This window comes from Plasmodium inui (genome assembly GCF_000524495.1).
Source record: "Plasmodium inui San Antonio 1 unplaced genomic scaffold supercont1.6, whole genome shotgun sequence".
Classification (NCBI taxonomy): Eukaryota; Apicomplexa; class Aconoidasida; order Haemosporida; family Plasmodiidae; genus Plasmodium; species Plasmodium inui.
The window spans coordinates 498223-514860 of record NW_008481840.1 but is presented as its reverse complement, the minus strand read 5'-3'; the positions used below and the strand labels follow the sequence as shown (position 1 = coordinate 514860).

General features: G+C 44.0%; 4 protein-coding genes across 4 annotated transcripts; 1 reads left to right on the top strand and 3 right to left on the bottom strand.

Moving 5' to 3' along the window:
• Window positions 1-1249: 1249 nt before the first annotated feature.
• C922_01871 (50S ribosomal protein L6e) lies at window positions 1250-1945 on the top strand (the record flags this gene model as incomplete). The annotated part of the gene is made up of 1 exon (XM_008817473.1): window positions 1250-1945. The coding sequence occupies one exon, from the start codon at window positions 1250-1252 to the stop codon at window positions 1943-1945; it is 696 nt and encodes a 231-aa protein (XP_008815695.1).
• A 943-nt stretch (window positions 1946-2888) lies between these two features.
• On the bottom strand, window positions 2889-4539 carry C922_01870 (26S proteasome regulatory subunit N3; the record flags this gene model as incomplete). The annotated part of the gene is made up of 2 exons (XM_008817472.1): window positions 2889-3236; window positions 3364-4539. 2 exons carry the CDS (start codon window positions 4537-4539, stop codon window positions 2889-2891), a joined length of 1524 nt encoding a protein of 507 aa, XP_008815694.1.
• Window positions 4540-6562: 2023 nt separating this feature from the next.
• C922_01869 (hypothetical protein) lies at window positions 6563-11457 on the bottom strand (the record flags this gene model as incomplete). Its single annotated transcript, XM_008817471.1, has 20 exons — window positions 6563-6631; window positions 6792-6859; window positions 7035-7085; window positions 7336-7429; window positions 7591-7638; window positions 7787-7852; window positions 7970-8110; window positions 8294-8392; window positions 8506-8581; window positions 8769-8861; window positions 9068-9141; window positions 9362-9478; window positions 9663-9736; window positions 9904-9955; window positions 10172-10246; window positions 10342-10412; window positions 10532-10603; window positions 10784-10841; window positions 11035-11187; window positions 11416-11457. 20 exons carry the CDS (start codon window positions 11455-11457, stop codon window positions 6563-6565), a joined length of 1593 nt encoding a protein of 530 aa, XP_008815693.1.
• Window positions 11458-12724: 1267 nt separating this feature from the next.
• On the bottom strand, window positions 12725-13582 carry C922_01868 (hypothetical protein; the record flags this gene model as incomplete). Its single annotated transcript, XM_008817470.1, has 1 exon — window positions 12725-13582. One exon carries the CDS (start codon window positions 13580-13582, stop codon window positions 12725-12727), a length of 858 nt encoding a protein of 285 aa, XP_008815692.1.
• Window positions 13583-16638: the final 3056 nt, after the last annotated feature.

Here is a 16638-nt window from a genome sequence, read left to right as displayed (position 1 = left end):
CTATTACTTTTTCCAATTACCATGGAGAGGGGGGGTTCACATCCGTTCGAAGTATTACAACGTGGGCAATGACACGACGAAAGGGAGCAGCGGTTTTATTTTCTCTTTGGGAAGTAACATATCCAACTTGTACAGAAAGAAAAGTACAGATTGGAATTTCCCTTTTTGTTGAGAGGCCATTTTGTTAGCCGCCTACTTGGTGGTAAGTCACCTTTTGGAGTGCTTCCTTTAAAACCAGTCCCCCGTTGCAAACCCGACATGTGTTCACCATGGGGGAGGCAGCAAACTGCATACGTGTATTGCATAAATATTCATGCATATATATTATTTAGGTGCATATATTTACATAAATTTTTGTATATCCCCCCAGAAAAAAAAAATTCAGCGTAGAGTGGCCTCGTATGCGCGGTCGGCACAACATTCCAGCGTAGCAAAAGGCGAAATATAAAAAATAGGCTTATGGAAAAGTGCACATGGGCAAAATAAATAGGCCCAAGTGATAAATGGAAAGAAGCGCGGAAGGGATGTCGTGCAGTGCAATAAACAGTGCATATATATTATACGTATGTTATGGCAGTGCTGCGCTCCCCCCATATCTTGGTGGTTACCATTCTACGAACCGCTTCCGCGTTGGTTATGCTGCACCCCTGGCTACGCTTCTTTTTTCTTCCGCATGGATCACCTTCCTTGACAGGTTAGCAAAGTTTTACCCAATCCGCCAAAAAAAAAATAAAATAAAATAAAAAAACGTTCGTTTTTCTTCATAATAATATTGCTAACAAGTTTTATGCAGACGCTGTCGGGCTCACAAATGTACGTGCGAGAAACTGTAAATGGATGCGCCAAAGGGAAAAAGCACTTTGAAAGGTATATTTTAAGAAGCATCTCAAAAACGGATAAATAATATTTACATGCGTGTTTCACATCATCGAATATATTTTTTTATTTTATTTATTTATTTTTTTATTTTATTTTTTTTTTCCGTTCGCGAATTTGAACAAAGTACCCTCGACTGTACACGCGTATGCGTATATGTACCTCCCCCAATTCGTTCTTCGTGAACGTTGTGAAAGAGATCTGCTTTTGTCCACCTGCCGAGCGGCAACGCGTAGTATAGAACAAAAGAGCCTCGCAAAGTTATTTAAAAACCGTAACGATTTGCAGAATTGCTGCTCCAAATCTGCCCCTCCAACGGTGTCGCTGCAAACCCGCCGCTGCAAACCTGTTCATCTGACGTACGAAAGGAAAAATGGCTAAGGACAAGAAAGAAAAGGCGAAGAAGGCCGCGGGCGAAGAAACAGTCAAGTACTACAGAGTGAAGGGCAAAAAGAAAATTTTAATCCCAGTTAAGGCCAAGAAAACAATTGCGAAGAAATATTATGGAAGAAAATTAGCATCAAAAAAGAAATACATAGTGCAAGGGAAAATGAGAAAGTCGATCGAAGTTGGAAAAGTTGCAATTATATTGTCAGGGAGACATATGGGAAAAAGATGCATAATTACGAAGATATTACCCTCAGGGCTGTTAGCTGTCGTAGGTCCGTATGAAGTAAACGGGGTCCCTTTAAAGAGAGTTAACCCACGATATGTCGTAGTGACGTCCACGAACATTTTTAAGTTTGAAAATATGGCAGGCCTCAAGGATGAATTTATCAAGCTGGCCGAACAGATCAAAGATAGTTCTTTTGTTAAATCTTTGGATATAAAAAAAAAGCAAAAGAAACTTCTCAGCAAAAAGAGTGAAGGTCTCTTCATGAATGACGTGATTACAAAAATTAAGGAATTGATGAAGGAGGACCCTAAGATGAAGAACCTGCAAAAAATCCAGAAAGAAATTGACACCCTACTGAAAGATGAGATTGCCAAGAACAAAATCTTTGCAGAGTATTTGAAGTCGAAATTTACACTGAGAAACGACATGACTCTGCACAAGATGAAGTTCTGAGTGGCTCACCTGGGCACTCGCTAGGTGCGTCTGCGCGGGGCACATATATGTATCTGTATATATTTCCGTATGTGTATATACATACGTATGTGGAATTCCCTAATTGTTATGTTTTCTCTTTTTTTTTTTTTTTCCACCGTGCGCACACCCGATATCAACACCCGTCATTTTCCCCAACACACAATCACATCTACGTGCAAATTCATCTGAAGGTCTTTGTATTCGACTTATGCGTGCATTTTTTACCCGCAAGGTCGAGAAAAAGGACGACTTAAGAGGAGCACCAATAGGTAGTCCCGAAGAGGATGGCACCCCCTGGGTGTTCCTGAAGGAACGAGCTGGCCCTGCGCAAATGTGGACCCCTCCCAATCGCGCCACTTTTGAGAGGACTGTTCACACGGAGGAGAGCTAACCACATGTCCCTGCAGCTCGTCGCATTGCAACTCGTCGCACACAAATAGTGGGCATAATGACACCCCTTTCTGCCAAGTGCACTTCTGGCCAAGGTGAGCAACGGACCAGTGTCACTTCTTTGGAACGGATTCTGCCGCACATATCACTGGCAAGTGAAAAGGGGGCAACCCGCGGGTGGATCACTTTTTTGGTGGATCCCAAACAGTTAACCATTCGAGGGGCCATTCTTTACTTCCACTCTGCTTCAAAGTTCGCTAAGGCAAAATCGTTTCTCCTCTGCGCAGTTTCATAGGTGCTGGGGCACACCTACGTACACTCCTGTGCATATAACCCCCTGGTGCGCATACTTACATTATGGGGGGTACGCAGAGGAGGGGGGGGTTAAGGCAAAGGGGGGAAACACTTTTTTAAAAAAAAAGGGAAGGGAAAATAAAAATGCGTACACGCATGACGTCTATTAAAAATGCCAACACAAGTGCAGACAAGGAGCATCTGCGGTTGGACAAAACATAGGGCAGGGAAGCACATTTCACAACAAGTCGTTGTCGTCTCCAAGGTCTCCCTCCTCTGCCTGTGCCAGCTCCTCCTGTTGTCTCATCTTCCTTTCTTTCGCCTCCTCATTTTCCTTTTTTTCATTTTCGTCTGGATATTGCATCGCCTTAACCGCGTCTGAGTAAAGCTGCAAGCAGAAGGCTATTCTCTTGTGAAACGTCTTCATGGGATCACTTGTTATGTAGACGTCGCTGTTTGACTTGGATTCCACGTACTGGTTGTCGTAGTCGATGGTGGCTTCGATGACTCCGTCGTGGATGGCCTTGGCCGTTATGCCCACGATGTCCAGGGGGGACTCAACGCCGATCTTCTTCCCGATGTCGCTCTGTGGAGAAGCGATGAAATTAGAGAAGCGGTGAGAGTAGCGAGGCGGCAAATGGGAGGCGCGCTGCCAATCCGGGGGACGCCGCTAACCCAGGGGATGCCCCTAATCCGGGGCGGGCCACACTTACGATCGAAATCCGGGAGTAGGAAAGGTTGATGATGCGGAGGGCCGTCTTAATGACATTGTGGTGAATGCGCTTTATTAGGAGGTAGACACCGTCGCGCATGAACAGCTGGTTGTAGTCATTCATCACTTTGGAAAATTTGCCTATATCTCCATTTCGAACGGCCGTCACCACGTGCTTATAAGGGATCAGTTTGTTCCGCATAATTCGGTTGCTGAAGAGAGACCTATCTGGTATATCTCCCATGAGCAATTCAACTATGATCTCCATTTTGGTGGCTTCTAATTTGAACCCTTTTGCAATTTGGTTATTCTGTGGAGCTTTTCTAATAGCCTGCGTAATTTTGCTATGCGCCTCGCTGTAGTCTAACTGGATGGCTAGAATTTTGCCAATGTAGTACAGATACCTTGCATGCTGTGCATTTGATGAGGAGTTTTCCGGAAAGGACGTTTTGCTGACAAATTTTACAGCTAAGTCGTACAAATTGTGCTTTATATAATCCCTTAGGATTAAATTTAGGACAACTGTCTGAGTCATTATGTCTCTATGAAGACATGCATTACGATATATGTAGAGAAGTTTCTGTCTCACTTGAGATAGTTTTCCACCTAATTCATGAACCCATGAGAAATAAAAGTAGACCTTTGCATTCACACAGTCCAGCGATCTTCTGTTCAGTTTCGTGATTCTATTAACAATTACGGTGGAAAGATCCATTGCTTCATTGTAGCATTTTTTATCCAACAGGTACAGCAATATCATGATGTAAAAGAGCACTTCTATCTCTGGAGCTGCATGTGCGTATGTTTTGTCATTTATATTTGAAAACTCCGGTACTTCCTTCGGCAACTCTCTGAATTCTTCTAGGTACTTGGCTAATATTTCATAAATTGGGTAACCCTCCTTAAATGTCTTGTTAATCAGACTAATCATTATTGGCATCAGCGTGCTGCTCTCGTTTTTTATACTCAGTCGCATGCATTTGATATATTTTAGCATTCGCAGAATGTACCGATTGTCCTTGTAAACGATTGCGTTATTGATGTTGTTAATGCTCATTAGAAGGTTATTTACAAATACACTGGTTCCGTCTTTGGTCGTCGTCTCCTTAGCCTCCGCTGCGGCCTCAGCAGTGGCCTCCTCCTCCGCATACTCGACCTTCTTATGCTTCTCTTTCATGTCGGTGTGGGGCTATGCAGTTGTGTGGGCCAAACATAAGTATGTTATTAACTGCCCCTTTTGCTTTTTTTTTTTTTTTTTGAGATGGAGTCACCACATCGATAGACACGGATATTTTCGCTTAAAGGGAGTGGCAGGCCTGCGCGCAGTTTGTGCATTTGGCCATGTTTTACCTTCACATTTACGCTAATGTTAATTTTATTTTGCTTTTTTTTTTTTTTTTCTTTTGTCTCACTGGGTGGACCAGCACATATACGCACGAACAGGCGAGGGGCGATGGGAACGATCTACTGCAGCGCCGATCACCCGAAGGGCATCTTCCCTGGCGAATTTTTTTCTCCCTCTCCTTTAGCGCAATTACCAATTCAGTTGAGTACCTCTACTTGAGGGGTGCCCCTTCCGCTGGGTACCAACGTTGTGCACGTGCACGTAAAGGAAAAATTGTCACTAGTAAAAAAAAAAAAATAAAACGCAGCAAGGCCACTTGGTCAGTTGGAGTTACTTACACCTACACGTGAGTTACTCGCTCAGCGGAGATGCTTCCCCCTTATGCGCCCATGAGGAACTTCACCTGAGTGGAGGTCTAAACAACATGGCATTAAAAACTGAAAGGGTATAATACGTCGAAATGATTACACAGTGATTAACCTCTCGTTTGACAAAAAAAAAATTCCTTTACATTTGACAAGGGCGATTTGACAATCTGTGCAGGGGGAGAAGTATGCGGTGCACTTTACGATGACAAAGATGAGGAAGTGCCAGGGTAACGCAGCAGAGAAAAGGGATCTCACTTCCGAAATGGAAAAAAAAAAAAGAAGAAAAATACCTTACGTTTTTGCGACAAAATTGCGCCTCTCTCCCCTTTTGAAGGCCAAAAATGGGTCGCTTCGCAGGTTATCTTTTATTTTTATTCTTATTTTTATGTTTTTTTTTTTCGTGTTCCTCCATCCGTACGCGTATGCCCCGCACGTGTAATCATTTCAGTCTCCCACCCAATGTGCTGACTGGTGAACTGCTGAACGCGCTAAGGGAATACATTGCCACAGTGATCACGTGCAAGTTATCAAGCATGTGTTTTTTCTCTTTTGCCCAATGAGAAAAGAACCTTAACTGATTATGGGAAAAGAAAAAAAAAACGATTAAAACAATTCTGCTTGGTGTTGTGAAAACCTCCTCCACCCACTCATCAGCTTAAATGGGAAAGGCAAATGTGACAAGCCCTTATTTGTTCTCCCTGGATGAATCTGCAACAGGAAAAAAAAAGAAGAAAAAGAAAGATACACATTCGGGAAGGGAGAAAATGGCTTTGATAATATAGGGAGATTTAAGCCTGCTAACGTAGGACCCTTTCGTTTATATGCTTAATTTTGCTACCCTCTGTGCCGCTTCGTAGTTATGGCCATAGTGTGAGATTCTCTTTTCCGAGGTAAAGAAGGTGCAACCTTAATCGAGTGTCCTCCTTGCACATCCAAAACATGGGGGATGGGCATCCCCTGACATAATTGTCTTCGCCAAATGGTAATTTTTATATGTACGAAACAATTTACAAAACGATTGTAGAGTTTTTTTTTTAAAAAAATTAATTCAAAAGGGGAGATAATATTATCTCCTAAGGTAGGGCCTCTCAGAGCGATGTCAAAGGAGGGGTGGTGGGGGACTGGGCACAATGGGAAAGAGGACGTGTAGGAGCGGTGCTGTGAAGGGGAAGAAAAAAACGGACACAGGAGGCATCCCTGTGGCAACGTAAGGGGCATCCTTGTGTACCCATTCAGACACAACACAGATCAAACAAAACAGTGGAATGAGAGCGCTCCCCACTGCGCCACGCATTACCACGCCGTGTGTATTGATGCAACCAGTGAGCCGGCAAAGGGAGGGACGGGACGCCAGTGAAAGGCTCGCCCACTTCTGAGGAAATATCGAATTGCCAAAAAAGACAGGTGCACTAATTGATCAAGCGGCGCACACTTCTAAATGCTGATTCGGCGTGTGTGTACCCGACGTGTACACATCTCAGCCAATTTCAGGTTAATTTCTCCAGTGGAAGCAGATTCATGTGCTCATCTAGGTTCTCCTTGCTTAGACTTAGCTCCTAACAGCGTGGAAAAAAAAAAAAAAAAAAAAATCGAAACAGTCAACGGGGTCACTGCACGGGGAGCAAAGCAGACTAGGCGAAACACATGACCGCTTCTTTAAGAGTGCCACTCGTTCTCCCCTTTTGTGCACCCCGCCGTCATCATTTCCGCGCTTACGTCTAGGCGGTCCAGGTAGCTGATCCGCTTGAAGAAAATTCGATATACGAATGAAAGGGAGTACATCACTGAGGGGTGGCAAAAGGGGGGGAAGCATTTAGAAAAACCATTGTGCTGAAATTAGGAACAAAGCAAGTGTACATTCAGGTGTAGGCCCAGTCAGCTTGGGTGAGGAACACAAGAATAGGGGAAGGAGAATTCCCCCTCATGGGTTCTCTCCTCCGTCCGCTCCTCGTTAAGTACGTATGAACATCCAGTTGGAGAAAAAATAGCTGTTTGCAAAGTATGGTATCCCTGAGAAAAAAAAAAAAAAAAAAAGTAGAAAAGTCGCAACTACGAGTGCGCTCTGGTATGTTCGCTTATGCAGACATGAGCATACACCTATGGCAGATTTGTCAGCTATGCTTAATCATTTCCGCTTCCTCAAGTGGCACTCCAGGGAAAATACTAAACATGGGTCTACAGTCGCTGAGTCTCGCCCCTCAGCAAACACATTGACGCGGTTCAAACGATGGGGCTTCGATTTCCTGCGCCTCTGTCTTACCAAAAAATATTTTATTAAAAAACACGGACAGCACGGACATCTTGCAAACATTCTTATCCGTCTTTAGGGAGCACTTTATAAACACAGGGGTGTCCTGCAAAAATGGAAACCATTTTTTTTTTTTCTCGTTCTAGAGGAGTCGCACTGAGTCTGCGAAATATACTAAGTGACGAAATGTAAAAATGGCCTAATTCGTACGTCCACGGGAAGGCGCAACTTTCCTTTTTTCTTTTTTTCTTTCTCTCTGTCACGGACGTTTATTCGTATCCTTTGTATTCCATACGTTACGTAATTGGGGGCAATCTGCAGGGCGAGAGAAGCACGCAAGGAGGAAGGTCAAGAAAAGGAGACGCATGTGCGGTACTTCCATGGAGAGACCTCCCATGTAGAGACCTACGAATGGGTGCAGGCTCCCCTTCCTGTGGCCCTCCACCTCCTCCTTCCACCTTACCGTTAATAACGTCATTATGAGCACCAAGATGATGTGGATAATCACAAAACACACGACTAGCATGGTCTAACGCGGGAGGGGGCAAAAGCAATGCGATGAACCTTATTCACCGCAGCTAACACAGCAGACAGGGTTGGAGCACTGCCGTTAACACAGAAGACAATAATCCATCGAGAGGATTACCTCGGGGGAAGACCTCCTCGTCTTCAATTTATAAAGAGGAATGAAACAAACTCGAATTCCAACATTTACAATTCCGTACAGAGAGCAACAGAAGATATATATCGCCAAACTTGCAATGATGAAAATATCCATCGGGAAAAACTGCGCAGGGGGAGAAGTTCCCATAAGGGGAGTGAAATGATTACGTGCTTAGATGCAATTGTGATATCTTCTGTCCCTTTGGAGGGGCGGGCTACTTCTCCGCATCTCTTCGCTCAGGCCCACAGGAACCAGCTCGTCCAATGGTCGTTCTAAATGGCGGATTCACCCTAATATAGAACTAACCCGAGAAAACAGGATCAGAGAAGCGTCAAGCAAATTAAAAATGCTGTTTATTTTCTCCAATACAAAACCGCACTTGTAGGCACAGACGGAATTGAAATACTGCAGGTATGGTGAAAAGAAGGTGTGTATTTCGCGTTGTGAGTAGGTACACATGGCACAGCTTCTCGGGAGTCCCTTCACTAACGACGGGGTAGACTACTCGTCTCTTTTACCTTATCCGTTATCGATGCTAACAATGATATGTATATTACAAATGAGAAGGTTAGAAATACCAGCCCAGTTATAACCCTGAGGGGAATGGCATGGAGAATAAAGTGCACATTAATGCGATGGGTTGGTATGGCGCGAAGTTGCATAGGACAGCGCGGCATAGTTCGGCGTGGAATGGCGTTACGCCCATGTATGCACATGGGGGAGTGAACTGGTGGTGATACCCCCCACGCGCAGAAGCTTTCCCTATTTTTTTTTGTAAAACCTGCAGGTGAGCATAATCCCTATGACATAGGATAGCCACGACTCGGACGTCTTCTCAATCTCTTGCAGTTTGTAGTTGTATCTACTGAGGGCCCTGTGATATTGGGAATAGCGACATGTCAACAGGTGTGTGGAATCTTTGGCAGGGATCTCCTTGGGAAGAGAAGCAGTTTAGACAGAGGGAACAATTCAGGGCGATCCTCCTTCTGCTGGCATGTTAGGATATCTTCCCTCTTGTTAGTAGCAACCCTAGAGGTAGACGCACCATGGACGCTCTCATGTGGACGTGTAAGTACTCACCTCTGCATTTTCTCTATCCTAAGAATTTCATATTTGTCGCTCCCACGTATTTCGCTGGGGGCTCTGTATTTATGCTGCGATAAGAACAAAGGGCATTAGGCATTTGGAGAAGGGTCGTCAGGCAGCACGGGAGCCTGCAGTAGCCCTGGAGTGGCAACGCTATAGTAATAACCCTAGAGTGATAAATCTAGAATAATAACCCTAGAGTAGTAATTCTATAGTGATAACCCTAGAGTAATAATCCTAGAGTGATATCTCCAACGGGATGGCGTCCTGTCCACCAGTGCCGCCTACCTTTATCATGATTTCCTTCTCCTTCAAATTTGCAAAGCGAGTCTCTATCTCCTTCTTATCATGGTCGATATTTTTCTGTTGCAGAAACGATAGGGGTAGACAGGCGATGCCGTAACTCTGCGGGTGTTGGGGGGAAGGTCACGAACGACGTGTAGGATAACGCACGTGGAGAATCACCCAGGAGAGCGCTCAACTGGGTGATGGCTCAACCGAGTGATGGCTCTGCTGGGTGGTCATGGGTCTGCTTATGTACCCCGACCACTTCGCAGCAACGCAATTCTGTCCCCATCTCCTTCATTACCGTGTATGTGACCCAAAAGGAAACACCAATCAGGACAACGCACCCCATGAGAAATAAGATTGCCGACTCCCCCGCTGTAAAAGGGGTTGAAAAATTGGTGAAGTTTTTCGTCACCACGAACTTGCCATTCCGCAACACTTAATAAGGGCATGTTATTAGTTTTGTCCCCTTTTGTGTAGTTAATTGTCCCATCCATCCGTCTATCCTTTTTTTTTTTTTTAAAAAACTTTCGTTCTCTAACTGTGTTTCATATCTAGGAGGTCCGAAATATACTCCAGTTCTTTTCCCTTTTCCTGTTTGGTAATTCATGCGCAAAGGGGCAGAAAAAAAGAAAATAGTGATTATATAATTAGGGATGTATAAGCAGTTACGAATACACATGCTCATGCTGCATGAGCTTGTGAATCCATCCTTTGATGCTGATCATTGAGGCGGGCGTCTCCTAAAGAGGCATCTACAGCTTCCCCATTTCAGTGGCGCAAAAAAAGCCCAGTTTCGCTCAGGCGTACCATTGCGAGTTTGTGGCCTGGTCTGTAAACTAGGCCAATTATGGACAGCGCCACTATAAGGCATATAAAGTATATCTGCGGAGGGGTGAAAGTTATGTGAGCGTCTGTTGTGCTGCCGACAAGTTGGGCTATCCACCTGAGGACGATCATTCCTTTCCCTTTATTTTTACCGTTTTTTTGAAAGACTCAATCACATTTTCGCACGGCACTATGTTGTCATCGAATTCGTTTCGGTAGTAGCCTGCACAAGTGAAAAAAAAAAAAAATGCACACATATGCGGCACGTATGCATGTACATATATGTGCGCCTCTATCGCTACCGTCCGTGCTTCGCGAAGCCGTGGGCACTCCCGTCAGTACGCTTATTCTTCACGTAGAAGTAGGAGAACGGAACCAGGATGTAGGCTTCGAAAATTAACGCCCAGAAAATGACTGCAGGGGGGGGAAAGGGCCATTTCAATGATCCTAGGAAGGCAAACATGAGCAGTTCTACCAATATTGCCAATACTTCCAATGATGCCAATACTGCTAATGCTGTGATTTCTCTTTTGTGTAGCTCCTGCAGTGCGGAGGCCCAACTGCGAAACGCGCCGTCAAGGGGGGGAGACTAACAGTGGTAGAACTTGGACACGAGCCTTTGGGTTATTTCCAAGTCTGAGATTTCTATGTCCTTAAAGAATGACGCGTGGACAAAAGGGGGGAAAGAACAAATGTAAGAAGTTTACTGAAACAGTTTAAAAGGACGCCGCGTAGACAAAATGGGGTGGAGCAACCAATGTAAGAAGCTGACTCAAAGAGTTGCAAACAAAGTGGCACTTTTACTTTTCCCCTTCTTTTCTTCGCCTTTAAGAGGAAGTACTTACCCCATTGGACACCAGGTATATGTCCACAGGTATGAACAAGACAAGGATGAAACTTGTGCTAAGGGACAGAACAAAAGTTGCCGCCGTTAAGAACGTCGACTCGTCTGCCTTCACGAAATGTCTGTAAAACGCCCCGCATGATGTGAATATTAACTGAGAAGAAATTGTTCACGGAAAAAAAGGTAAATTGGCTAGTTGTTTGTGCTATTGGATTGGTAGCGACCATCTCGGGGGGGGGATCCTCCCCACCACGGGTTACTGAGCGCTATACAGACGAATGCAGCAAACAGAAGGATATATAACTGCATGAACACGCATGTGTGGGCCATATCTTCAGGTGTTTATCTTCACCCCACATGGAGAAAGGCACAGTTAACTAACTAGAATTAAAGCCGTAAAAGTGCAGGAGGTAAGCAAATCCATCAGAAGACAACTTTATCCTCGTTTTTTTTTTCTCTCTCTCTTTCACTATGATGTGCACATGTAATATTTTTGCAACCCCAGTTTGTCCCTTCTTTTCTTTTTCTCTCTTTTTTTAAATGGCTTGACTATGGAAGGAAGCTTGCATGGTCAAAAAATGTGCAATCCAAAAAAGGAAAAAAAAAAAAATATTGCCGTTTGTGAATTACCAAAAGGGGTGATAATTTTCCCTCACCGATTCGGACTTTTTTTTTCATCCCCTTTTGGGTATCCTTTTCTTCGATACGCGCGAGATTCTAAAGATGGGGACACCCAAAAGAGTACTATTTTAGGAGGACGACTTTCTATTTCCAGCAAAATTTATCATATGTGGTTCCCTCAGTTTAATGCATCCACAAATTTTCATCCTTTTTCGCAAAGGTGAAAAAATGTACCTACGCAACACAGTGACCATATAACCACGCCAAACGGAAAGAAATGGAGAAGAATCGTTGCGGCACACCTTTCGCGCAATGGAACAGGTGAAGACGAAAAAAAAAAAAAAAAAAAAAGTTATTTGGGACATCACCCCGCTAAGCATATTCAAAATGTACGTGTAACTGGAAGATGCTAAACGGGGCGCTTCATCCACAAGGTCACACCTTTGACACATGCATTGCTGCGTCATCACAAAAAAGTACAAAGCCTTGCTTTCCAAAATTAATGTAACACTACACAAGCTTCCTTTATGTGTGTTGTTTTTCCGCCCGTGGTGATCGGCATGCTTAACGATGGATCATCCCATTACATGTTCAATGAGAAACATGGGCGTTACCATCACCGCGGAAGAAGAAAAAAAAAAAAACGCACATGTACAAACATATATACGTGCGCCATTTTTGCAGCTGTGGTGTGGAGTTCTGTTACACCATCGAAAAGAGCTGCGCTTGGAAAAGCTTTACGTAAGGGTATTGGTGCAACTTTCCGCGTGTGTTTCTTTGCATGATTCCTCCCATGGGGAGACTCCACCAAAAGAATATTCATAAGAATTTCTCTGCTCAGATAAACGGGCGAGAATCGCCCCCTACTGGAGTCCCATTTTCCATTGTTATGCTTACAGCTCCCACTTCTACTAGCAATTCGGAAGACCCTTTTCTTGTATGGCGTCTGCAAGTAAGTTCCGCGATGTAATAAAAGTGGTACTGTATCACGCATGTAGGGTAAAAAGAAAAAAAATACCCCCCCACCTATCTCGCAAATACAACCGCAGCCACCTCGCAAAGCCATCCAACTAGTAGTCTATTTCAAAGGATATTATTTTTGTGGAGTAGCCCTCGTAATGTGTGAAGTCATCTCTGCTTATTCTGTTGTCGACTTTCATGTTTCTGCTCAGGTGATCGTACGACAGTTCATAATTCGACAGGCCGCTTTTCTTTTTAAGGCTGTCTGGTTCCTTGAAAAACAAGTTCGTCCCGATGCTGGACGTGTGAATACCCTTAAATTTGTATTTATTGTTTATTATGCATTCGGGGCACTCGCCGAATAAGTTACTTATGGAGATGGTGTCGATGTCGAATGGGATGTTATCAACTTGGTTCCCACGCTCGTGCTTCCCGTCAGCGTCCTTTGGGTGATCGTTATTTTGGGGTCCTTCATTTTTCTGCCCCCCATTTTTTGGCACCTCATTTTTTTGCACCTCATTTTTTTGCCGCTGATTTTTTTGCCGCTGATTTTTTTGCCCCCCATCTTTGTTCTTCCCGCCTTGCGAGTTCCCCCGCGGCGATGGCGCCCCTTCCATTGCGTCCGCCCGAACAGACCTTCCCATTTCCTCCGAGCCATCCGAGCTTATGAGGATATCCCCCAGGAGTCCTTGTTCCTCATCATTCGTTAAGTCAATATTTATACTCTTCTGACTCCCCAATCGGTTATCCTTCGCAGCAGCGTTGCGGCTCCCCTTTGAATGATTTTCCTTTTTCTTCACCCCCCATCGTTCATTCTCGATGTAAATTTGATCTCCTTTTTTCTTTCGATAAATGTTGAGATTTTTCAATTTTCGTTCATCACTGTTTAACTGTGGCAGGTTTAGCATCACCAGGGTTTCCTCCACCGTACTGTCTGAGTGGGCATCCTCGTCACTGCTTTCGCTCATTGTGTGGGGGCAGAATAAAAAATGAGCCCTCCCTCACTAAAAGGGACTAAATCACTGCGGATTCGCGTGTTCTGCTATATTTACACTTCTCGCGTGCACCTTCGCGTTGCGGGGGGTCCCCTAAATGTTGGTGGTTTCCGTGGGGTGAAATATACATTCAATCAGTCATGAGGCTTTATTTGTGAGCCACGTTGCATATATTATTTTTTTTTATTTTTTTTTTTTTATACGCACCAATATCGATCCCAACGTTTGCATGCAACAGTTTGACCGTCTCCAGCGATGCAGGCAACTGCTCCTTTTTGGAGCGGCCAAAAGGGGGACATTCCTCTGCATCATGTAGCCGCGGAAATGGTAATAAAACAGGCGAACATTTTCCACTTCCCTCCATTAGGGTTAACTTTACAAAATAACCGAGGGCGAAAGAGAGGGACGTTGACGATTCCCTTTGCTCAAAAAAGGTTTCCAATGTTAACCAGTAAAGAACACAGAAATCCTGAAGGGGCGTTTCTCCTCTATTCCGTCTCTTTGCAGCCCCCTTTCGTCTCATCTGTCATTGTATGTAAAAGGATCCCTTCGGGGAAAACATGTCCATGCAGGACGGGGGGCACATATGTATATACACATGCTCAGTCGATCCCAAAGGTGTGGGGGGAGGGGTAGCCATTTGTAAACACCCCACAAAATTGTAACCACAGTGTGGCAAAAAAAAAAAAAAAATATATATATATATTTGTGGATGGAATAAAACTGTTTCACAAGAAAAACCCAGTGGAAAAAAGGAACCTAAACCCCCTCTTTGGGCTTTTAACGAACGCGAAAATTTTGCCGTTTTGATGACGACCATTTGTGTTATTCGGCTTGGCGCAAAAAAGATGATAAAACGGACATGGAAAACAAGACACCCTCTCTTTGTGATTTTATGTACTACTCCCCCTGCGATGTAGGATGTGTCCACACCGATGTGTCCGTTTTGTGCAGACACCTTCGCATCCATTCCTCCTTTTTCCTCCGCCAAGGAGATAACCTCTCGACGTTTCGCAAAAGGGGGTTGTCCTAATGTGTGTCGGAGTACCACTGACGGGGAAGCGCGCGCAGCGGGTAGTCAAGGGGAAACGCAAAGACGAAAAAAGGGGAAATACGAAAAGGGAAAATGCGAAAAGGGAAAAGAAGGCACGGCAGGACCCCTTACACAAATAGAAGCTCCTATTGCACCAAAATGATGGAAAGACACGACTAGTTCCAACAGGGCCATTAAAGTGCATTAACCTGCAACTAGGGTTAATCCCCACATAGAGTGCATGTGAGGAACTCCTTAAGCTCGAACGTATGCGCAGGCTTGTTCTAATTGGGGGAAAAAAAGAAAACATTTGCTAAGTTAAAATCGAGATACTCGTTCCAGTCATCGGCCTGATGCAGGGCATGGACTCATCCCGAGGTAGATAAGAAGCGACACCCCGGTTGGATCCCTCGTTAAAAATATTTTCAGTTCAAATGTTTTTCTCCTCTATAAGCGTTTCCCCGAATGTACACCAAAGTCCTTTTTTTTTCCGCCTCCTTTTTGGCTAGCTCGAAATGGTACTTTTTTTTTTTTTTTTATCCACACTGTTTTGCCAATATGTACAGGCGAAAAGAGGGTGATCACAAATTGAAGGATAAAAAAATGTGTTCGGAAGGTCACGTAAGAGGTATATGTAGCAATCCCCTCTGGGTAAAACAAAAGCCTTATTAATATGGCAACACAACGGGAGGAGGCATCATCATAGCAATAAGAAAAAAAAAAAAAGGCCGATGAGAACAGTTGCATTGGCACATTAATTCGACGCTATTCCCATATTCACGTTTCGTTTGCTCTGCCATTTGACCAGTTCTTCACTTTTTTTGCCACCGAAAGTGGGAGGGAGCGTATGACTCACTGCCCAAGTTGCCCACTGACAACCACCGATCGACCGCTACCAAAACAGATGTTGTACTTGTGTGGAGTTGTTCTCACCAGTTGCAAGTTCATTTTAAAGAAAAAAAAAAGAAAAAAATTATTCATTTTGAAGCTCCCCTTAGTGGTCATAACTTCCTTACGAGTCCTGAACTAAACGAAAGAGGTTAAAAAGTTATGTTCGCTTTTTTCGTTGTATATATGTGCCCAGGGAGGGGGTCCATAAGAGAGTTGCATATATATTATGGTGACTCCACGTTACGTATACGGACGTACAGACGTGCGAAAAAAAATAACATCCTCGCGAATATCTTCGAAGCAAAAATATGGACTAGGATCTCGTCGAAAATCAGAAAAGTGTGGCTCGAGACGCTCTCATCTTATTCACGTGAACATATCGAAACATGCATGTATAAGCGGCAAGTGTATATATATGTATACGTGCGTACACGTACATATTATGCGCGCAAATATGCCTATAAAATGTGCCCGTTAAGCACATCCACCCCCGCGTAACTGGGCACATATATCGCCAAGGCAACAGAAGAACTCGCAAATGTGATTCAGCAAGCGCCAAAGGATAGGCACATCTATATGGAACAAAATATACATGCGCATAATTTTTTGTTTTTTTGCTCGCTACCGTTTCGGTTGTTTAGATTGAACAGGCGCCTGTTGCTGCGTTAGGGCATAGAAAAGAGGGTTAAAAAATAAAAAAAAGCAAAATAAAAAAAAAAAAAATAATAAATAAATAAGAAAAAAAGCAAAATGATCTAAAAAAATAATATAACAAAATAATAAAACAAAATAAAAGTTCGCTCTAAACCTTCGTTTAAGCGAAAAGTACAACAAAATCAACTGTTTTCAAGTTGCATCTGCTCGAAACTGCTTGGTGTCAGAATTGTTCTGAGCCTACTTCCATATGCCCATGTTGTATATATAAAAATGTACCCACGTATGTGGGCAGGGGCACACGCGGCTAACCTGTGCATAGTCAATCTCAACTGGTGCATCATGTTTTCTTATAGCTGAGTAGTTGTGACATCGGCGCGCGGCTGCAAGCGGACCTGCTAGATGCAATAGCTTTTCCGCTCCCGAAGGAGTTGCTGTGTTTGCTGGTCAT